Consider the following 24,785-nt stretch of genomic DNA (forward strand, 5'->3'; position numbering starts at 1 on the left):
GTGGCAAGTGCCACACCAGTTCAGGTCCGATTTATTTTTTTTATAATTTTGTTTTGTTCGATTCACTTTATATTTTTACTCGTATATTAACACAGACATCTAATTTTTATTATGTTTATACGTCTGTCTATATTTTTACTCATATATTAATATGAAAACATTTTTTTTAATTTATATACGTGTCTATATTTTTACTCATATAAAAGAACCTTTTTTTTTAATTTATACATGTATTTATATTTTAACTTGTATATTAATACGGAGACCGATTTTTATTTTTAATTTATACGCATGTCTATGTTTTTACTCATAGTTAATACGAAAATAAATTTTTGTACAATTTGTACATATGTCTATATTTTTATTAATATATCAATATAGAGATTTTTTTTATAATTTATATGCAATTGCGACTTGCTTCCAAATAAAGAGCGAAATGCTCTCACCCGTCTGTATGCACGGGTATCCTGCTAGAGCATTTGACATCTCTTTTTTTTTTTGAAGGAATGTTCTTATACAGAAAGAAATGTTCTTAGCACAAGTAGTAATGATATAATTTTAGTTCATTTTCAACAAATGAAAAATATATTATGAAGAAAAAAATATTTAATTATTTGACAAAAAAAAAATTGCCCCACTAGTATTGAAAGTCCAGATCCGCCCCTGGCTGCTACTCTAGGTGTAATAATCTTCTCTTGAAATCTTCTTTGGTTTCTGCAGTACCAAATAACATTAAAACCATGAATAATTGCAGATATAACAACCCATCTACATTGAGGAGACCAGTTTCTTTCAGCAATCTTGATAATATCTAAAAAAGAGACAAAGTTGCTAGTAATGTTGAGAATTCAGCCAATTCCAAATACTCTTGGCAAACTTACAATCCAAAAACAAATGCTGAGAAGATTCTTTGTGAAGTAAGAAATTAATGTTTAAAGTGGGATCGAAAATATCTCACTTTTTTAGGCCTGATAATTTCTTAGATACTCTAAAGTTTAATTTTCATAATATATTAGAGCAATACTTATTTAAAATTTTAATTTATTTTTTTTGTTTGATTTGGGGCAAAACTTATTTAAATTTTTTATTCTTAACTAGCAAAAAGACGGGCACTCATATGTCCGTCTTTCCGTTCTTTTTATTGTGCTAACGTTTGAAAATTATTAATGGTGTTTTTTTTATGAAATTTTGATTTGAATTAAAACTAAAATTATGAATGTTTGTTGCTATCAAGTTATAACAAACCAAACTAATCATGATTATTTATTTTAATGACACCAATATAATAAAAAATATATAATCTAAATTATTTTTTCAATGACATAAACAACGATTTTTATTATAGAAAAAGTTGTTTAAGAGTATAATTGAGATTATGAAAAAGTAAATATAAATATACTCATCTAGTTTGTTACACTTTTTAAATGATAAGGGACAAAAAACAGACATATATATATATATATATATATATATATATATATATTCATATCGTGTTTGTTATATTTTTTAATATTTAAATTTATTCTTATCTAATTGTTACATGTGTTATTTATATTCAAAATTAAGGGTATTTTTGAAAAGGAAAAAGTCAGTCCAAAAGTGCTGAAAGGTGTAGTTTTCTTTATATATTGTATAAATTTAAATAAATGAATACAAAAATATTATATATTATTGAATAATTTGATGATAATTACATACCCAATCAAATTAAAACGTACCGTTATATTCACTTGCTTAAATCTTGGTTGTTATTTCCATTTCAGGTTATAATAATGAATATAATTGATTTTCTTCAAAAAAAAAAATAATGAATATAATTGATTGGTTGGAAGGAAATCAGCATGCACCAAAGGTGATTGATACTGTAATTAAATAAAATTAAATTCATTTTCATAAGGTTTTTTTCAGGCAGATCACGTTACAATATATCTTTTCAAAAATAAAAAATAGAATTTTTCGACAAAGAATAGAAACTCAAAAACCCAAAAAACAAAATAATAGAGATCTCGACCTAAAAATCGAATTTTGAGTTAATTGATTTTAGAGACATTTATAAAAATACATATGAAGGATTTACAAAGTTTCATAATATCTCAAAGACGCCTAGATTTATTTTCGCTTTCAACCAAAACGTGCAAAATTGCAATTTTACTCTGAGTTAGCAATATACTCATGGGTCAAATTTTGTTCCCTAATTTTATAGGCAAAGTTATGACATCATAAGAACATTCATGATCAACATAAAATTTTGGAGTTTTTAAATGAGGAAAGAAGTTTGTCAAAAAAATGAGGGACGAAGTAAAAATGTAACTTGTTTGAGAAATTCCCAATTATAGGAAATAAAAATTCATATTTAATTATTCTGAGTCAAATTTTTTTAATTTTTTGTGAAATAATGTTCTAAACATGCTTGCAAATAAACCATGAAAAAAAATTCAATCCTTCGTGTATATTACAGGGTCAAATATATTAAGGGTATAATATATGTTTTATATTTTACAGGGTTATTTTTCAGACTTTGCGTATATTTCAATGTCAATTTAAACAATGAACTCTTTCAGAAAGAAAAAAACTCTAAAATAAAAAATTGAAAGAAGAGAGAGTAAGAAATAGTAAATAGCAAATGGTATTTTACAGGGTTATTTTTCAGACTTTGCGTAAATATTTGTTGAGTATGCGACCAAAGTGCTTGGATATGCGTGTGGCTGTTGGATTTGCTCTTGATATCCAACGGCGAAGCTAGCAGCATTTTTACGAGGTGGCCACATATAAGTTTATGGACACATCATAAGCTGTTTTCATAAGTTCCCCCAAACAGATTCACAAGTGCATATGTGAGATACAAAGCTACTAATTATCATACAATTCATAGTACCGTAAAGAAGTATCACTTCTCTGTAACAAATAGTAGAGCAACCTTAATCTTGATAGCCTGTTTCCTTCCCAGATAACTTGATCTTGACCGGAGATCATAGGACAGTTAAACTTGCTGATTTCGGTCTAGCCAGAGAGGAGTCATTAACAGAGATGATGACAGCTGAAACAGGAACATATCGTTGGATGGCTCCAGAAGTACGTCTTAATTTCGGAAACTTTGAAAGTTTATGAATTTTCCAGTTTGGTTTCCATGTTCGGTGATTATTGTTACTTTTATGTGTGGTGGCAGGTTTACAGCACTGTTACTCTAAGACAAGGTGAGAAGAAGCATTACAACCATAAAGTGGATGCTTACAGCTTTGCAATTGTGTTGTGGGAGCTCATCCATAACAAGTTGCCCTTTGAAGGCATGTCTAATGTACAAGCAGCATATGCAGCTGCTTTTAAGGTAGATGACATCTTTATGCTTGCTTGATAATAATTTCTACTTATGTTGATTGTACTTGCACAATTAATGGCCTGTAGCAAAAGGTCCATGTTTCGACCTCAAGTCCTCCGCACTGCTTTTCTGATGTATTGGTCGTTTTGGGCCTTGTGTAAGCCCTCACGGTTTTGTCCTTAGTTAAATGGAAACAAGCGAGACTTTTTGGTGTACCAAACAATAGCCCCCTAGTCGAAGCTAATGGACTAAAGGGCCTGTCAGCCCTCGTGTGTGGCTTAGCCCCTTGACTGGGGGACTTTTGTTCCAATACACCAAAAAGTCTCCCATTTCTCGAAAATCAAGGCTAATAGTTGTTTATAAACTCGCCATGACACCTTTTAAGTACGGATAAAACCATGAGAACTCCCACAAGGTCCAAAGCATACAATACGTTGGAAAAGTAGAGCAGACTTGAGGTCGGAACAGTCTACATTCGAGTTGTAGAATTGTTGTGAAGTTACATTTTGGAAGTCTTGATAATTTCATGTAAAGCTACTTGAGACTTATATGGTTTCTATTTGGGATTATCTCTGATCTTTATCCGACTATAATCATAATTTAACTTGTGTTTACCACTGAATTCACTGCTGCTTGAAGTTTACTAAGGATTTGTGACAAAAATATTTTAAGGTTTAAATGTGTCATTGGTCCCTGCACTTTCATCAGATTTTGGCATTGGTCCCTGCACTTTGTAAAAATATTGGTATTGATCCCTCTGTTAACTTTCTGTTAAAAAAAACACAAAACAAAAAAGTGCAGGGACCAATGCCAAAATTTTATGAAAGTGCAGGGACTAAAGACATATTTAAGCCATATTTTAATTATTTCAGAATACAAGGCCCAGTGCTGAAGATCTTCCTGGCGATTTAGCTATGATTGTAACATCATGCTGGAAAGAGGATCCAAATGATAGGCCGAATTTTAGTGAAATCATACAGATGCTCCTTCGGTATCTCTCTACCATTTCGCCATTAGAACCGGTTGTTCCAATGCGGATGGCTTCATCTGAGAATATTGTATTGCCACTAGAATCTCCCGGTACAAGTGCATTAATGTTTCGACGAGACGACTCTGGAGAAACCCCGAAAGCCAATGTGGAAAACAGGTTCAAAGGGTATTTCTTCTGCTTCAATCAGTGTTATTAATGCCTCAAAAGATCATAAATAGGAAAACAAAATAAAACCATATTCACCAATTGTAACAAACTAGAAACTCAATAAAAAAATGTTGACTCTTAGCAACTCAGAAGGCACCTTTATTCTCAGCAAGAGTGGCAAGTTCTTTTAACATTATTAAGTTGTTAACTTTTTTTTTTTTGGACTTGATGTATAAGAATGCTCAGAGAATTTTGGGGTTAAGGTTGCTGAGATGTAAATAGTCCTGTGAAATAAGGTTCATCCAAAAGCCTTCACCTCTTGTTTATATGTGTATGCCATGGATAATAAAAAGGAAGAGAGGAAATATTCATGGTGGCATCATGAAACTTTGTATTATCACCAATTTGCAATGTATCTATCCTTTTTTTTAGTATTGATATTTTGTTTGTGATAAGTTCTAGGGTCTATTTTTTTTTATGGGAACAAGATTTAGGTGACTTGAGCTCCGGAGGTTCACTAGGGTTGGTGCATGCATCAAGGCTCAGCGATTATTTTCGGGGTTACTGTTTTTTTGGGAGGCGAATTTTGGATGGTGGTTTATTTTTCATTTCTAAATTAAGTAAGCTATAAAATGTTTTAAAATGAATGAAGTGAGATTAAAATATTATATGATCAAATCATATATTATATTCTTTTAATTTTTTTAAAATCTTAAATATATATTAAAATATAGATCTATTCCTCTAAAATCTTCCCTTCAAAATTCTCCTATCACATAGACTCTTAGATCTCTTTGGTTCAATCAAGAGAAGAGAGAGGAGATATTTTATGCATGGGAAATGTTCTCTTAGCCAAGAAAGGTTGTATCACATGCAATTTTGAAATTAGGACACACTTTTGCCATTGTCTACGTTGACAAAACAAACCACTCACAATAATAACACAAACTTTCACAGAAAAAGATATATTCAAATATAACATGATGAACAGAGAAAATTAATCAAAATATTTAAAGACCCATTAATAGCTTGTGTTCAACCCTTTCAACAATCTTCTTGTAGAAATTATCGATAGATTATAGGGAAAGGATAAAGAAAAATTACAACCTCAATGTCAAGCATTGTAGCCAAGACATCTTTTATAAGTCGAAAGTAAAACATGTAGAAATCATAAACTACAAAATGTATTTCAAAAACAAGACTGAAAGTAAAACATGAGGGAATGTGGAAGATATATGTGTTTTGATTCCAATAGATGGTTTAGTTATAGAAATATATATCATCAGATTCTAGTTTGTTTGTTTAATAACACAAACATTCTTACAATTAAAATGGAATGTAGATGTGTTTGTGAATAGAATAGAAAGAGTAAAGCTAGAAAATAAAATGGATTAAGTAAGATCAATATTATGAGATAGTTTATTGATTAGTCATACATAAACCTCCAATCGGGAGAAGACTATCCTTATAAATTGCTATATGGCACCAAATCTCGTATCCTTTAACACCAAGCTCTTTAATCATTAGTGTACTCAAATCAAACCAGAGTAGTTCATCATCATGTTTTCTGAAGAATATATCACCTTTCTTCCCTGTTCCGATAGGATGTCCAATGCAAGGTAAGAGCTCAACAGTGAAGATTTTAGCCCATGATTCCTTCACACCAAGCTCACCCAAGATTCTTATGTTAAAAGTAGTTGTTTCATCATACATTATGAAAGCAATTGACCCATTTAAGAATGTTAAATGACAAATATCATAACGGTCAACCATGTCTGAGGGCAAAGGAGTTGTAAGGAACACCTCATTGCATAGGTCAAATGACACCAAGCGTGGCTCCACATTACTATAATTATTGTCATCATTTAGACTCCACCAATGACAGACTCCATTTACGTATAATTTCTCATTTGAACCACTACAAGGCATTTTAATATCAAGTTTCCTCCAAGAATTACTTCTTAGACTATATATCTCCCACATTGGTTCGACATCTAAATATTCCCTCCTTGGCTCATCTACGCCGGCATTGTCATAGAAATATAACCACCGAATCACCTTATAGTCATCTCTAACATGATCATAACCAAAACCATTAAAATTTACTACAGGGTCCATGTAACGGGATTGAAAGAGGAAAGGGCTGGATGGAATGACCTTGAATTCATTTGTAGTAGGGTTCCAAAGTACACATTTTGTGTACTGGTCAGAGTCTTTTGCAAGGCAAAGAGTCCCATTGACACTAGTTCTACTCAAAATATCAATTAAACTATCATCCTCATGAAATGGAGGTGGCCAATCTACTTTTATCATATTCTCAAACCTCTCTCCTGAAAGTAAATACAATGTAGAGCGAAATCCTTCATCGGGCAAATTAATCTGGTTTAGGAGGATAGAAGTATCATCGTAATAAGAATGATTCTTAAAAAGGAAGTGGTTGCGATACATGGTCATGAAATGAAGATTTTCAAACAAGAGAGTCCATGATTTGCGTACACATCCAAATCGTTTTAAAGATTTTAGAGGCAATTTTGAGAAGATAAAGAAGACCAAATCTTCAGGTATATGGTCTCTAAACTTAAGATTTGTGGCACCCTCAGATTTCTCCATCTCAAAATCACACAACAAATTTTGTTCTTGTACTCTTAACTCATAAACAGAATGAGATTGATGTAGTCCACTCAAGCCTACTGCAAATATCGCATCATAAACAAGATCAAATAAAAGATTATATTTTTATCACATAATAACAAACTAATAAGTAAAAAGAGAAATTAACTTGCAAATATATATATTTTTTTAGAGCCAAAATATAAAATAATAATTCAAATTCATATACTTCATCCGGTCACCATTATAAATAAAAAAAAAAGATTTTAGTTTCATTGAAAACTGCCGTATTTAATCTATATGTAAACCAGATACATTAATTTTTAAATGAATATAAACAGTTTTTTTTTGTTGACAAAAATGAATATAAAAAGTTGTTTTTTTTTTATAATAATAATAATAATCAGAGTGAGTATATATTCAAAAAATTCATTCATCGGTTTCAAAATATCTCTAAGATTTTTATGATAACAATAGATTTTTTGACAGGAATAATTAGATCATTGAATATCTTTTTTCTAAATGGTTGTGTTCATATAGTAAAAATTAAATATCACACGCATGATATTCAGAAGAAAAGGAACAACATATAATGAAGATTCAGAATATTAGCAACAGTAAAAAGGTGAATATATGTGTGTGCGCGTGTGTGTGTGCGGGGTAGATATACCTCTATGATGTGAACTGCTACTGCACCAGTTGAGAACTGCTCTAGATCTATTTCTTTTCTCTCAATTTTTGACTCTTAATTGAAACTAGAACCCCAAATGTATTCTCCTCTCTTATCTTCTGTGTTAGTGTACTCTATTTATGAATTTTCATGTTAATGTGGATATGGAAGGAAATTAAAGAAAATAAACAAGATTAATTATGAAATCATTTATCATTTAACTGGTTTATACTGTCATTATTTTCTCCTTTTAAAAATAATTACTAACCTAAATGCAATCAAGGTTTTTTGGCCTAGCCCATTTTTTTTTTTTTGGTCAATGGCCTAGCCCATTTAATCAACATAAAAGTTAGGTTGGATTGGACTAGGCAATCGGACTTCGAACCGGTCCGCTATCAATATTATCGTTTGTTTTTTTAATTTTAATTTATATCTACATATTTGCGGTGTACATCTACATCTACAAAATCAAACATTTTTCATTCTCAAGTATATGTGACACTTTTTTGAGCCAAATATACAATTAATATGTTTGTAATTAATTATAATTGATTATTTTTCAAATGTTTAATAATGATGCATTTCCTCCGGTCCTATTTATGAGATATTTGAGTTTTTTTTTTTAACAAAATGAGATATTTGAGTTAACAGAAGTTAATTTATTTGATCCAAATTTTGAATTAGATATATCAAGTTTTGTTTACTCAAACATCTCTTATAAATATGATCAGAGGGGTAAATGATAAATGCATCATGTTTACTGTTTACATGAAAGTGCACTCTAACTTCACTTCTTAATACTCTTTCCGTCCTAAATTGTATGTCACTTTAGAAAAGAAATTGTCCTAAATTATATGTCGTTTTACAATACCAATGAAACATTAATGTTATTTTCATATTATATCTTTAACTATTTATTACTTTCTCTTCTTTCAATTCTTTAATTTCTCTTTTCCATACCATTTATTAAGGACAATTTTGTAAAACAACTCATAATATTTATTTCCCACACAAAATTGATTATAATTCATAAAAACGTGTGAAATTCCTAAAATGTCATACAATTTTGGACGGAAGGAGCAATATTTTAGAACAAATTTATAAAAAGTTTTTTTCTTTTTCTATATCTTCCACTGTACTACTTCCTCCGTATGAGATTATATGTCACTTTAAGAGAAAAAAAATTATCTCAACTTATATGTTGCTTTACAATATCAATGAAGCATCAATGTTACTTTTTCTATTATATCATTAACTATTTATTATTACTTTATCTTTCTCTCTCATACCATCATTAAGGATAATTTTGTAAAACAATTTGTAATATCTTTTTCTCACACAAAATTAATTACATTTCTTGTGAATGAGCGAGACAATTAGTGAAAGAGTGCACACAAATTGGATCCGAAGGTTTTTTCCCATCTTGTATATGAGTTGTTGGATTAATCCAAGGCTACAATGTGGCTGCAGAAGTAGCGGTAGAAACTCTACTATTGTCCTCGTGAGCTTAGCTCAGTTGGTAGAGACAATGCATCATATATGCAAGGTTCAGAGTTCAAACTTCGACCACCACCTTGTCAAAAAAACTCTGACCACCACAAAAAAAAAAACTCTTCTCCCGAGGATTCATGTATTTGACTAATTTACATATAATTTAATGTGAATAAATTAATGTTTGAAGTGGGATCGAAAGTATCCCACATTTTTAGGCCTAATAATTTTTTAGATATATGTACTCTAAAGTTTAGTTCGATATAGAGCAAAACTTATTTAAAATTTTAATTTTTTGGGTTTTGGGATTCGAACCGAGACCTTTGTATATATAATGTATTAAATATGTATTATCCCTACTAACTGAGCTAAACTTACGAAAATTTACTTTTTTGATTTGATATGGGGCAAAACTTATTTAAAATTTTTATTTTTAATTTAAATAAATTAATACAAAAATATGATATATTATTGATTTGGGGAAAAACTTTTTCACCGAACCGTTGAATTTTTTCAGGTAGTTTTAGGACGTTAAAATATATCTTTTTTCCAAAAAATTAGAATTTTCCGACTAAGGGGATAAAATCAAAAACCCAAAAAAACAAAACAATAGAGATCTCGACCTAAAAATTGAATTTTGAGCTAGTTGATTTTAGAGACATTTATAAAAGTACATAGAAAGAATTTGCAAAGTTTCATAATATCTCAAAGACTTCTAGATTTATTTTGTTTTTTCAACCAAAATGTACAAAATTGCAATTTTATTTCGAGGAAACATATACTCATAGGTCAAATTTCGTTCCCTAACTTTGTAGGCAAGGTGATAACATCGTAAGAACATTCAACATGAAATTTTAGAGTTTTTAAATTAGGGAAGAAGTAAAAATGTAACTTGTCTGAGAAATTCCCAATTATGGGAAATAAAAATTCATAATCAATCATTCCTTGTTGGAAAGTTTTATTTTTGTGTGGAAATAACGTTCTATGCAAACAAACCATGAAATAATTCAACTTTTAGGTCACTTTTATCGACTTCGTGTATATTACGGGGTCAAATTATCAAATATATGAATATATGTTTTATATTTTACATGGTCATTTTTCAGACTTCGTGTATATTCCAATGTCAATTTGAACAATTAACTCTAATTAAAATAAAGAATTAAAAGAAGAGAGAGTAATAAATAGTAAATGATATGATAGGAAAAGATAAAATAAATTTTCATTAGTATTGTAAAATCTATGATTTATCGTAATTTTTTTTCCAAAATGATGTATATTAAAATTCACAGAGAGTAATTCACAGTGATGATGCATTTGATCCAAAATTTAAACCAATTTTATTAATTTAAACAAAAGAAAATTGATGTTCCCTAAAAAAAGATTGATGTATTTAATCCAAAATTTAAATCAAACAATCAATTTTGTTTTATTATTTTTTTACTCACCTTTAGGGCCCGTTTTATGGTTAGGATATGGAGACATGATATGTTATCTCATGTTTGCTTCATCAATGAGGTAGAAAAAAATAAACCATTTTCCTATAAGCATAAATTGAGTTAGAAACTATTCTAATATGATTTTTGTCAACAAAAAAAAAACTATTCTAATATGATTAAAAAATTCATTCCTTATTTATTTTTATATTATTATATCGTTTTTAAAATGTTGTCATTCTTTACTTATTTATAATTAATTACATGCCGTTTTTAGAATATTTAATTAATTACGAGAGTAATTTTCTCGTTTAATTATGATAAAATAATGATATCATGTTTGTTATCATGTGCGCAGCAAACACATGATATGATTAATACTTATCGTATCATGTCTCTATCCAGCTTCATATTATATATCGTCTTTATCATATTATGACCATTAAACTGTTCCTTAAGATAATAGTGTCATTTTTGTGTTAAGATTATTTAATTAATTACAAGAGTAATTTTCTCGTTTAATTATGATAAAATAATGATATCATGTTTGTTATCATGTAAGCAGCAAACACATGATATAATTAATACTTATCGTATCATGTCTCTATCCAACTTCATATTATATATCGTCTTTATCATATTATGACCATCAAACTGTTCCTTAAGATAATAGTGTCATTTTTGTGATTATTAAAATAATGACGGTCCGAATAAGGTCCAAATATGTGTTACATTAAGGGTACTTCGATACTGCTTTTATAAATTAATCAAGATGGATTTAGGCGGCTTAAATTATTCATTTGAAATATAATTTTATGCATTTAGATTTTAGAATAATAAAGAACAAAAAATATCAAATAATAGAGTGTTAATTTCTACCCTAAAAAAACAATAGAGTGCAACCAAAACACGCTTTAAAACTTAATTTTCAACATATTTTCTTTTATTCATTAAAATTCGTGTGAGTTTCATCAAATTATGTGTGGTTTGTATAAATTTGGTGGAATTCTTATAAATTCTAACAAATAAAATAGAGTGTTGAATATTGTGTGTTAGAGAGGATTATTTTTTGGCTAATGTTAACTTGTGCCTTCAAGGCACAAGTTAAGAAGTACAAATAGAAATGTTTTGTTGTAATTAATGTATTTGAATTTAACTTTTTGACTTTTAACTAATTGAATGCACAAAATTTAAGAAACAATTTCTATTTTTAGGTTGCTTAACATGTGCCCTAAGGGCACAAGTTAACATGACCCTTATTTTTTTTAAGATGAAAGAGTGCGTTTTTTTTTCATTACTCATCAAATAGTTGTGAAAAGAGAGTCATGGAAGTCAAGCCACTTATAGAAAATGTTTATGGAATCAGTGCCCTTTTGTATTAGATGAAATATTAATTGAAAACTCACACACTTAAATAAAGGAGTAGTCACGACATTCACGTCGTCCGATATAACAATTTTGATATTTTTGCATGTTGAGTTCAGGCTTCTGAATAGATGTCTTCTGAAAAGAACATTGACAATCAAAAGATTATTATTGACAATTTTGAAAATAAGGATATTCCTTCAAGTTCTAAAGGATTTTGCGAACAAATTAGTGAAACTCCTATAGTTCAGCCTCCCATTAAAATTGAGAATTTCAAAATTGATGATAATTCTAATGAATTTATGAATACTTTACATGAGAAACTTAAAAGATTAAATCTTAATGTTATTTCTAAAGATGATAATTCAGATAATGAATCTAAAGACTCGAATAAAGATTTTGAAAATGTGGATGAGCTTGCTACCATGTTTAATGATTTTAGTCTTAATGATAAGGCTGATATTAATACCGTTTATACTAAACGCGGAGTTGATAAAATTTATTACGATAGACCTTCTCCTCAAGATTTGCTTTTTGAAGAAAATGAGGATATAATTCAAAACTCGTACTCGGGTAGATCCATTTATGAATGGAACATTGACGGTCTAAATGATAGACAAATTGTCACAGTTATTCAAAAAATGCTTATGTATTCTACCATTTGTAAACAGCAAGGAAATTCTGATAGAAATATTGCTAGTTTCATAACAGTTGGTTTTGTTGGTCAACTTAGAGGTTGGTGGGATTGGTATCTCACAGATGTTCAAAGAGAAGAGATTCTTTCTCATAAAAAGACCATTAAAAATGAAGCCACAGGATCTGTGACTAATACTAATGAAACGGCGCCAAAAACTTGATAGGCCAAACCGCAAGTGCACGGTCTATCGAAGTAATAGTAGTAAAAGAGTATCGTTCCGCTAGGGAGTTATGAATTCGATTAACTTTTAGAGAATGATTAGAAAAGAAGAAAGATTATAAAAAGGGAGGTTTAGTTGCTGAAGGTAAATAACAATAATAATAATAAAAGAGCCTTGAGATTATTGGTTCATCATAACAACGAATCTTTTCGCAAGCAAGCCTTAAACTTATAATTATGCGTTAATCTTAATTTCTAAGGACAAGTTTCTCTTTAGCATATCACAGCTTCTCTCGAAGTCAGTGAGTGTATCCCTCCAACAACCACACCTATTCTCATGGGTGATTGCCTTTGGGACCCTTGAAGATCGAAACTTTATGTGTCCCAAGGTTTGCTAGACTATTCTCATGTTTCGCAAACCTTGTCTAAATTCACTTGTTCGGATATCAAAGCTCCGCGTTCGCTTTATGAATTGATATCTGTAATGATGAATTAACCATTATCAAACCCTCCGCGTTCGCTTCCACAGTTTGATAATAATTAATTCATGTTAAAACGGTGAATTCAGATAAGAAATTAAGGTAACATATAATTAGGGTTTAAGGCTTGGCTTGATCCGGATTACGTCATTAGACTTATCCAACAATCCCAAGACAAAGAAGTCTACTCACTAACGTTCATTGTAGACATGGGGGAAGAAGAGAAAGCAATAAAGTAAAAGAACAATAATATAAAAGTGAACTTTTATTCCAAGAACAAAAGATGAATGTTTATGATGGAGAGCTACTCTATTTATAGCTTTACAATTGACTTAAAATCTAAGCAACTATAAGGGCTATTCGGTAAAACTACAACAGGGTAACTTGGGCCTAAAGCAAAAGCAGCAAAAGTTATCCAGAGAGGTGGCACGGCCGTGCCAACCTTAGCACGGGCCGTGCCAGGCTTCTGACTTGGGGGCTCTATATTTTTGTTCCGAATCTTTCGTATTTTTGCTCCAAATCAGCTCCAGACTCATTTCTTTTGCTCCAAGACACCTTCCATCATATATTCGTTCCTGAAATATAAAATATGCAATTGTAGTAAAAAGATTCAAAAAAGGAAATATTATTGCAATAAAATAAATTCAAATCTAAATAAAACTAAACTAAATAATGCATAAAAATAGACTAAATATAGACTCATCAAACTCCCCCACACTTGAATCTTTGCTTGTCCTCAAGCAAAAGGCAATGGACATAGCAGCAACTAAAAGGATTAATTATGGCAATGCAATTGAAAACACAAGTCTCTTTGAAGGTTTTGTTTCAAGTACACTAATCACAATTTCAAACATTCCTCGTGAACCTATTCAACCCAACATCAAGTCTCAAGTGAGTGTGTGTGTGCAGTCCAACCCTTTTCTTGCTCCTGTATAAGACAGATATTATGAGGAACAGGTTCTATCCTTAATGCTAAAGTAACCGAAAAAAGTCCTTTCTTCATTTCATATAAGAGTGATGGGAATTTAAGTTAAAATTAAATTAAATTAACAATTAAGCACAAAGGGGCTGCAGATGCTTAGGGGCTATCTATCCTCATAGGAAGTCTTCTCGGATGTAATTGTCCTTTCCCCCTAGATTCAAAATCACCCTAAGCAGTGCTGCAAAATTAATATTTGTTTCATCTCCGCGTAGGAAGTCTTTTTGGATGTAATTGTCCTTTCCCCCTAGCATTGATGAATTTGTTTCACTTTAAGTTCAAATCAGGGAGTCACCACCACAATTAGGAAGTTAGGGATTATCCTTTCCCCCACATGTTGGTGCCATTCTCCTGCCCCATTTTAACTTTAACAATTAAGCATAAAACAATTAAGAACATTGATTATTTTCCCACACAAACTTATATTACTTTTACTCTGAAGACTTTAAAGGGTCTAAGTTAACACTAAAGATAGAACGTGCTCCTTAAAATACCTATTCATACACTTGCTCAAAGATTGCAACTGGGTGCTTTTCTCATTGGAGATTTTTCACAATAAAACAAGATGTGGGTATAGCAAGAACACAAGAAACTACTTTCATGTACAAGAAACAACTTTTAAAGAAGAGACAAAACAAAAAAATTTATGCCATATTTTACATTAAAAACAAGCTACTAATCATGCCTCTTGCTATAAAAACAAAACAAAAGAATAAAGTTCAAGGGAGTTTGGGAACACTACGACTCTAGACACTTTATTAGCCCCCCCCCCCCCCCCCCCCCCCCCCCCACACTTAGGGGAAGCATTGTCCTCAATGATTCAAAGAAAAAGAAAAGAGAAGAAGAAGAAGAAGGAGTAGAAGAAGAAGAATAGGAGAAGAAGATGAAGAAGAAGAGATAAGTGAAGAGAGGAAGAGGAAAGCTCACAATTGTTCATTGAGGTCCGTAGGGAGGACCTTGGAGATGAAGGTGTTGCATCATCCGGCGGAGCATTTCATTATTTTCTTGTGTTAAGCGGTTGCCCCTTTGAACATCATTTCGAAGCCCGAAGATCTCAACACCTTGCTTTTGTTGCTCGGTGCTCATCCTCTCAATCTCATTGTGGATCCATGTCCATCTTTGATCTTCATTTAGATTATCGGTGTTATGGCCATGGTGCTCCTCCTCTTGGTGCTAGTTAGCATTGTCTCCTCCATCAAGATTGTTCTCTTCATGTACCTGATTATCATCAACATACAACAAATTTGCTTCCACCTCGATGCTAGTCCGAGATGGTTTAGGAAGTAGTAACAAAATAGACACATTAAGCTTGAGTGAATATTGCATGGGCGGATGATGTTTTATGAAGTTCATTGCAATGAGGGTTTCTATGTTTAGCCTATTCCCTCAATTGGATTTACCCCCTCATTTTCACCCACTCAAAATTGCCTAGTTATGTATGTGATGATGCCACTCACTACTATCTCCCCCTTTCCGGCAGGTCTATTACCTACATCGGCAAGATAATCAAGCAAGTAGAAACAAGTGTTCACAGCCTAAGTGGAAACAAACTCTATGGTTAGGATCATCAAAATTCAACCTATCTTTAGAAAAAACAATTGAACTTAGAAACTCATAGGTGAAATTCTCACACCCTCTCATAGGTTTCAATATCTCAATCCATCCTAAGTTTCCTAGCAACTTATACACATTATCTCTAATGCCTAGCACATTCAAACTATGAGAATCAGGATATCGACAAGGATGTAAAGGTTTAGAAGTTAGAACTTGATACCTATCCCTTTGTGTGTTGTCTTTGAATTGGATTCCATGATTCTTTGCCGGTGCTTTCTTCTTTGCTTGAGGTCCTCCGGAAGAGCTTGCTACTTCTTTACCACCTCTTCTTGAAGCCATTAACCTTAGGTTAACTTTGTGTGGTTTGGGTAAAGGTTAGGGTTTGGGAAGAATTTTGGTAGGAAAGGTTGGTTTAGGTGTGGAGATTGGTTAAGAATATGTGGTTTTTGGGTTAGGTTTTAGGGAAATAAGGCTTTGGTGAATTATGGGTTTGGGTGGATGAAAGTTGTTTTTGATGGAAGGGTTTTGTGTAGAATGAAGTTAAGAGTTGATTGGGTTAAAGAGTTGATTGGTTTGGTGAAGTTTTGAGGGAGATATGAAGGTTTGAAGGTGGATGGTTATGGAGGTTTAGAGAGAAGTTTGAAAGATGAAAGAGGTTTGTGTGTGAGAATGAGGAAGAAGAAGAGAAAAATTGTGGTTATAGAGGCATAGGGGTCGGGCACGGCCAAACCGCAAGTGCACGGCCTATCGAAGTAATAGTAGTAAGTAGAGTTATCGTTCCGCTAGGGAGTTGGTCAATCCAATTAGCTTTTAGAAATTGATTAGAAGAGAAAGAAATAAGGAGTGGGAGAGTGCAGTTTTTGAAGGTAAATAACAATAATATTAAAAAGCCTCGGGATCATTGGTTCATCGTAATAACGAATCTTTTCACAAGCAAGCCTTAAACTTATAATTAAACGTTAATCCTAATTACTAAGGACAAGTTTCTCTTTAGCATATCACAGCTCCTCTCGAAGTCAGTGAGTGTATCCCTCCAACAACCACACCTATTCTCATGGGTGATTGCCTTTGGGACCCTTGAAGATCGAAACTTTATGTGTCCCAAGGTTTGCTAGACTATTCTCATGTTTCGCAAACCTTGTCTAAATTCACTTGTTCGGATATCAAAGCTCCGCGTTCGCTTTATGAATTGATATCTGTGATGATGAATTAACCATTATCAAACCCTCCGCGTTCGCTTCCATAGTTTGATAATAATTAATTCATGTTAAAACGGTGAATTTAGATTAGGAATTAGGGTAACAATTAATTAGGGTTTAAGACTTGGCTTGATCCGGATTACGTCATTAGACTTATCCAACGATCCCAAGACAAAGAAGTCTACTCACTCATGCTCATCGTAGACATGGGGGAAGAAGAGAGAATGCGATAAAAGTAAATTGCAAAAGAAGAAAGTAAAACTAAATAAAGACTTTATTGAAATAGCAATTGAAATAACAAAGTAAAAGATGATTGTTTATGGTGGAGAGCTACTCTATTTATAGCTTTACATCTGACTTAGAAACTAAGCAACTAGAAGGATAAAACAGTAAAGCTGCAACAGGGTAACTTGGGCTTGAAGAAAAGCAGCAAAACAGGTCCTGGAGACGGGCACGGCCGTGCCACATGTTGGCACGGGCCGTGCCAAGCTTCTGAGTTTGGGGGAACTTATTTTTGTCCCGTATCTTCGTATTCTTGCGCTGTATTTGCTCCAGTCCTCTTTCTTTTGCTCCAAGGCACCTTCCACCATATATTTATTCCTAAAATAAAATAAAAGACAATTTGAAGTAAAATATTCTAAACTAAAATAAAATGCAATAAAATGAAATCAAATCTAAAATAAAACTAAACTAAATAAGGCAATAAATAATACTATCTATGACTCATCAAACTCCCCCACACTTGAATCTTTGCTTGTCCTCAAGGAAAAGGCAACAAACATAGTAGCAACTAAAGATTGATTATGGCAATATTAAGAACAATGTGTCTCAAAAGAAAGGCTTTGCTTCAAGTACACTAATTACAACTTCAAACACTTCTCATGAACCTATTCTACCCAACATCAAGCCTCAAGTGAGTGTGTGTGTGCAGTCCAACCCTTTTCTTGCTCCTGTATAAGACAGATATTATGAGGAACAGGTTCTATCCCTAGTGCTAAAGTAACCGAGAAAAGTCCTTTCTTCATTTCATATAAGAGTGATGGGAATTTAAGTTAAATTAGATTAGATTAACAATTAAGCACAAGGGGCTGCAGATGCTTAGGGGCTATCTATCCTCGTAGGAAGTCTTCTCGGATGTAATTGTCCTTTCCCCCTAGATTCAAAATCACCCTAAGCAGTGCTGCAAAATTATTATTTGTTTCATCTCCGCGTAGGAAGTCTTTTTGGATGTAATTGTCCTTTCCCCCTAGCATTGATGAATTTGTTTCACTTTAGGTTCAAATTAGGGAGTCACCACCACAATTAGGAAGTTAGGGATTGTCCTTTCCCCCACATGTTGGTGCCATTCTCCCGCCCCATTTAACATTAACAAATTAATAAGAATATAACAATTAAGAACAATTTGATTAATTTTCCCACACAAACTTATACTACTTTTACTCTTAAGACTTTAAAGGGTAATTGTCCTTTCCCCCTAGCATTGATGAATTTGTTTCACTTTAGGTTCAAATTAGGGAGTCACCACCACAATTAGGAAGTTAGGGATTGTCCTTTCCCCCACATGTTGGTGCCATTCTCCCGCCCCATTTAACATTAACAAATTAATAAGAATATAACAATTAAGAACAATTTGATTAATTTTCCCACACAAACTTATACTACTTTTACTCTTAAGACTTTAAAGGGTCTAAGTTAACACTAAAGATAGAACGTGTTCCTTAAAATACCTATTCATACATTTGCTCAAGGATTGCAACCGGGTGCTTTTCTCATTGGAGAATTTTCACATTAAAACAGGATATGGGCATAGCAAGAACATAAGAAACACAAGAAACAACTTTTATGTACAAGAAACAACCTTTAGAGAAGAGACAAAACAAAAATTTTCATGCCATATTTGCATTAAAAACAAGCTACTTAGTCATGCCTCTTGCTATAAAAACAAAACAAAAGAATAAAGTTCAAGGGAGTTTGGGAACACTACGACTCTAGACACTTTATTAGGCCCCCCCCCCCCCCCCCACACTTAGGGGAAGCATTGTCCTCAATGATTCAAAAGAAAAAGAAATTAAAAGAAGAAGAAGAAGAAGAAGAAGTAGAGAAGAAGAAGGGGTGCAGAAAGCTCACAAGGTGTTATAGATAGGAAAAAAAATGAATTTTTGGACTCTGTAGGCTGGCACGGCCGTGCCAACCTTCTGGTTCCAGGGACTTCAATTTTTTTCATTTTCTTGAATCGTATTCGGACAATTACCTACAAAACAACTTAAAACAAAACGAAAGCAGTTAAATGCGTGGGTTGCCTCCCACGAAGCGCTCTTTTACCGTCACTAGCTTGACGAAAGATGTAAGAGTGGTTCCTCATGGAGGATCTAAGAGGGCTAGTATTGTTTCTTCTTCAACAGCTTCACCTGCATTGTAAATCTTTAGTCTTTGGCCATTAACTTTGAAAGGTCCAGTCTTTTCAGAAAAAATTTCAATTGCCCCATAGGGGTAGACAGTACGAACAGTGAATGGACCAGACCATCTTGATCTTAACTTACCTGGAAAAAGCCTTAGCCTAGAGTTAAAGAGCAGTACAAGGTCACCGCTCTTGAAGTTCCTTTTGAGGATATGCTTGTCGTGCCATTTTTTAGTTCGTTCTTTGTAAATACGGGCATTTTCATAAGCATCAATTCTAAGTTCTTCTAACTCACTTAACTGAAGTTTTCTCTTTTGACCAGCTAAATTGGGATCTAAGTTGAGGTTTCTTATGGCCCAATAGGCTTTATGTTCAAGTTCAACCGGAAGGTGACAAGATTTTCCATAGATTAGCTTAAAAGGTGTCATTCCAATTGGAGTTTTGTAAGCCGTTCGATAGGCCCAAAGAGCATCGTCGAGCTTACTTGACCAATCCTTCCTAGAGTTTGAAACTGTTTTTTCAAGAATGGCTTTTATTTGTCTATTGGAGACCTCAACTTGTCCGCTAGTTTGTGGGTGATAGGGTGTAGCAATTTTGTGTTTCACTCCATACTTTTGTAAAAGTTTTTCGAAAAGTTTAGATATAAAGTGAGACCCTCCATCGCTTATTACAACCCTTGGCACTCCAAACCTTGGAAAGATAATCTTTTTGAAAAATTTATAACAACATGTGCATCATTAGTGGGTGAGGCAACAGCCTCAACCCATTTGGACACATAGTCAACTGCCACCAATATGTATTGATTTCCAAAAGAAGAGGGGAAAGGTCCCATGAAATCAACACCCCATACATCGAAAATTTCGACTTCAAGAATGTTGTTTAAGGGCATTTCATTCCTCTTAGTAATGTTACCGGTGCGTTGACATTTGTCACATTTAGAAACGAATTTATGCACATATTTGAAAAGCGATGGCCACCAGAAACCAGATTGAAGAATTTTGAAAGAGGTCTTTTGAGTACTGGCGTGGCCACCATAAGAAGAGGAGTGACAGTGGGTTAGAATACTACTTACCTCGTTTTCAGGAATGCATCTTCTGAAGATCCCGTCTGAGCCTCTTTTGAAAAGGTAGGGTTCATCCCAATAATAATGTTTGAGGTCATGGAAGAACTTCTTCTTTTGTTGGTAGCTCAATCCAGGTGGTAGTACTCCAGCTGCAAGAAAGTTAACAAAGTCTGCATACCAAGGTGCATTAGTTTGTGCCAATAAGAAGAGTTGATCATCCGGAAATGAATCATCCAGGGGTAACTCATTCTCATTGGTCTCCCTAAGGCGGGACAAGTGATCAGCTACAACATTTTCGGTACCCTTTTTATCTTTTATTTCAAGGTCAAATTCTTGAAGGAGCAAAATCCATCGGATCAACCTCGGCTTGGCATCTTTTTTGTTTAACAAATATTTTATTGCCGAGTGATCTGTGTAAATGATGATTTTTTATCCTACCAAGTATGGCCGAAATTTGTCAATGGCATAAACTACCGCTAACAATTCTTTTTCTGTTGTGGCATAGTTTACCTGTGCCCCATCAAGGGTCTTACTTGCGTAATAAATGGCATGCATCTTCTTGTCTTTTCTTTGTCCCAACACAGCCCCTACTGCATAGTCACTCGCATCACACATTATTTCAAAAGGCAAGTTCCAATCTGGTGGTTGTATGATAGGGGCAGTGACCAAAGCTTCTTTTAACCTGCAAAATGCCTTTAGGCATGCATCATCAAACACAAAATCTGCATCCTTAAGGAGCAAGCTTGTTAGTGGCTTAGTGATTGAAGAAAAATCTTTAATGAAACGGCGGTAGAATCCCGCATGTCCTAGGAAGCTTCTAACTTCTTTGACCGAGGTAGGAGGAGACATTTTTTCAATAATTTCAATTTTTGCTTTATCTACCTCTATACCTCGCTCAGAGACTAAGTGTCCTAGGACAACTCCTTCTCTTACCATGAAGTGACATTTTTCCCAATTCAACACTAAGTTTACCTGTTCACATCTTTCCAAAACTTTTTCCAGGTTAGCCAAACAATTATCAAAACTAGATCCATGCACAGAAAAATCATCCATAAAAACTTCCATTATATCTTCAACAAAATCAGAAAAAATAGACATCATGCATCTTTGAAAGGTAGCGGGGGCATTGCAAAGACCAAAGGGCATTCTCCTATAGGCAAAGGTACCAAAGGGACATGTGAAAGTGGTTTTCTCTTGGTCATTAGGGTGAATGGGTATTTGGAAGAATCCAGAATAGCCATCTAAGTAACAAAAGTGTGAATGCTTAGCTAACCTTTCTAACATTTGGTCTATAAAGGGGAGTGGGAAGTGATCTTTACGGGTTGCTTTGTTGAGCTTCCTATAGTCAATACACATTCTCCAACCGGTGACGGTTCTAGTGGCAATGGATTCATTTTTATCGTTCTTAATAACAGTGAGACCACCCTTTTTAGGTACTACTTGAACCGGGCTAACCCATTTGGAATCAGAAATTGGATAAATGACACCTGCATCTAGGAGTTTTAAGACCTCTTTTTTCACAACTTCTTTCATGTTAGGGTTCAACCTTCTTTGGTGTTCAACGGAGGGCTTATAGTCCTCCTCAAGTAGTATCCTATGTGTGCACAATGAGGGGTTTATTCCTTTAATGTCGTCAATGGTATAACCTATAGCCTTAGGATACTTTTTGAGGACATAAAGCAATTTTTCAGTTTCCACCTCGTTTAGATTTGCATTTACAATGACAGGGTAGGTCGAATTGGGGCCTAAGAATTCATACCTCAAGCTTGGTGGGAGTGGTTTAAGCTCCACCTTTGGTGCTTCCTTTGGTGAAGGGGTTGGTTCTTTTCCTATTAGCTCCTCTATGCCCACATCTTCCATAGGAGGAGTTCCATCTAACATCTTCTCATACTCTTTGGCGTCTTCATCTAGTTTTGTACCTGCATCACTAACCAAGCATACTTCCAAACCATCATGTGTAGTTGATGCCAAAGGGCACTCTTTCACACAACGGTCAATTATATCAAACATGTAACAAGAGTCTTTAATGGAAGGATTTTTCATTAGTTTAGCAAGTTCAAATTCAACAGTATCCTTACCAACATTAAATTCCAATTTCCCATGTTTAACATCTATTATAGCCCCAGCGGTAGCAAGGAAGGGACTTCCCAAAAGTATAGGTACTTGGTTATCCTCCTCTATTTCCATCACAACAAAGTCCGTAGGGACGTAGATTTCTCCTACCTTGACAGGGACATCCTCTATGATTCCAGCTGGATACTTAAGGGAACGATCTGCTAATTGTAGGGTCATCCTAGTTGACTTAAGCTCCCCCAGTCCTAATCTCTCATAAAGAGATAAAGGCATCAAGCTGACACTGGCTCCTAAATCACACATTGCCCTCTTTACTATTTCAGACCCTATGACACAAGGTATTGAGAAACTTCCTGGATCCTTAAGCTTGGGTGGCAACTTATTTTGGATGATGGCGCTACATTCCTCCGTAAGGTTCACCGTTTCACTTTCCTCAATTTTTCTCTTTTTTGAAAGAATTTCTTTTAAAAATTTAGCATAGGTGGGCATTTGAGTTAGGACATCGGTGAAGGGAACGTCAACGTAGATTTTATTCATCATCTCAATGAACTTTTTAAATTGCTCATCAAGCTTAGACTTGGCAAATCTTTGAGGGAAAGGAATCTTTGGTTTGAAGGGAGGTGGTGTAACTTCCTCACTTTGTGGTTTCTCACTCTCTTCTTTAGCCATCTCACCTTGCGGTTCACTAGTCTCTTCCTCACTAGGCTTGACTCTTAAGGGGTCTTCTAATTGCTTACCACTCCTAAGTGTAACGGCGTTCATTCTAGGTTGGCAAAATTGAACAACTAGAGAGAGCTGAGCCTCTAAGACCTTATTGTGAGAGGAGATAGAGTCTACTTTTGATGTAAGTGAAACAAAAGAGTCATTCAAAAGTCTAGTTTGATTGGCAAGCTCTTTGAGCTGCTCGGATTGGTTAAGAAGATAATTTTCCATTAAAAGTTCAAGATTAGACTTTTGAATAACCTTTTGGTTATTAGCATAACTTGGTGGTGTTGTTCTTTGAACCAAGGGATTTTCATTAGGGCTTTGGTCAAGACTTACCCCTTGGTTGTTTTATCTTGGTTTTCGGGTGTCAAACATTGATTACGTTTGAACCTTTTTAACCGGTGATATCTTATTTTTTCTTGGGAAGGGAAAAAGTAAGCAAAACCCTTGAGAATCGAGGTCCGGGAGTTGTTTTCGCTACGGGAAGGTGTTAGGCACCCATAACGACTATAGTATCCTATAGGAACCGTCTTTAATTTCTACGCGCGCGCTTTATTTTTAAATGCTATTTGAAAATGTTATTTATTTAAACCTAAGAGTTTCTAAGTGAAGAATTGGAGGGAGAAGAATGTGTTTGGAGTTTTATTTTATTTGAATTGAAGGAATTTTGTTCCTTGCCTACGTACCCGATTAAGGGATCAAATCCACCGTAGTTCTCTTCCAAAAAATGTTTTTGTTTTTGTTGATTGATTTTAAGTTTGAAAAATGGGTTTTGAAGAATAGAAAGAGGCCTCAAGGGCATGAGATTAGGAAATAGTGAGGTTGGATTAGTGAATTGCAAAAGAGGTCAAAGTTTGATTATTTTCATTGAAATTTGATTAAGAAAATGGAAAAGAAAATACAATGGGATGTTGGATCCCAAGGTTTATTTGGAAAAGCTTTGAGTGAAGTTGTTCACATTTGTTTGAAAAATTGGTTTTTTCTAAGTAAGAGTCCTAGGCATTCATCTAAACATACAATCCTAAGCATACATCTAAACATGCATATTCTAGCTATATAGTGATGTGTGTGCATGTGTCGGTGCTTGTGTCGGTGTACATCATTAGAGTCCATTGTCCTTTACATCATACCCTAGATACATTCTATGGCCTCTTTGCCAAGAAATTAAAAGCATGAAAGTAAAATATTACAAGAATTCCTAGGCTTTTACATTCTAACTTTGCATGAAAATTAAAGTGTAAGAAACAAAGTGGAAATGGAGGATAGGATGCTTTAAGAAACATGAAACAAAAGGGTTAGTTGCACATGACAATATCAAGAAGTAAAAGCAAGTAAAAATTACTATAACAAAAGTAAAGAAATTGCCACAAAAACATAGCGAAAATGATGCAAAATAGAGCTAAAATCCTACTACAAGATGCAAGGCTCACATGACTTATAATCCTCATGTTTT

General features: G+C 33.6%; 2 protein-coding genes and 1 pseudogene across 2 annotated transcripts; 1 reads left to right on the forward strand and 2 right to left on the reverse strand.

Moving 5' to 3' along the window:
• The first annotated feature begins 3,153 nt into the window (after positions 1–3,153).
• LOC146911824 (uncharacterized) lies at positions 3,154–4,892 on the forward strand. Its single transcript, XM_085717978.1, has 2 exons — positions 3,154–3,325; positions 4,189–4,892. Exons 1-2 carry the CDS (start codon positions 3,287–3,289, stop codon positions 4,501–4,503), a joined length of 354 nt encoding a protein of 117 aa, XP_085574104.1. The 5' UTR covers positions 3,154–3,286; the 3' UTR covers positions 4,504–4,892.
• Positions 4,893–5,873: 981 nt separating this feature from the next.
• On the reverse strand, positions 5,874–7,064 carry LOC146911825 (F-box/kelch-repeat protein At3g06240-like). The gene has a single exon (XM_085717891.1). The coding sequence runs from the start codon at positions 7,062–7,064 to the stop codon at positions 5,874–5,876; it is 1,191 nt and encodes a 396-aa protein (XP_085574017.1).
• Positions 7,065–19,296: 12,232 nt separating this feature from the next.
• On the reverse strand, positions 19,297–23,560 carry LOC146911826 (uncharacterized; annotated as a pseudogene).
• Between the last annotated feature and the right edge of the window lie 1,225 nt (positions 23,561–24,785).

Source organism: Medicago sativa, chromosome 6 (assembly GCF_051527215.1).
Source record: "Medicago sativa cultivar Bolivia chromosome 6, Bolivia_mono, whole genome shotgun sequence".
Classification (NCBI taxonomy): Eukaryota; Viridiplantae; Streptophyta; class Magnoliopsida; order Fabales; family Fabaceae; genus Medicago; species Medicago sativa.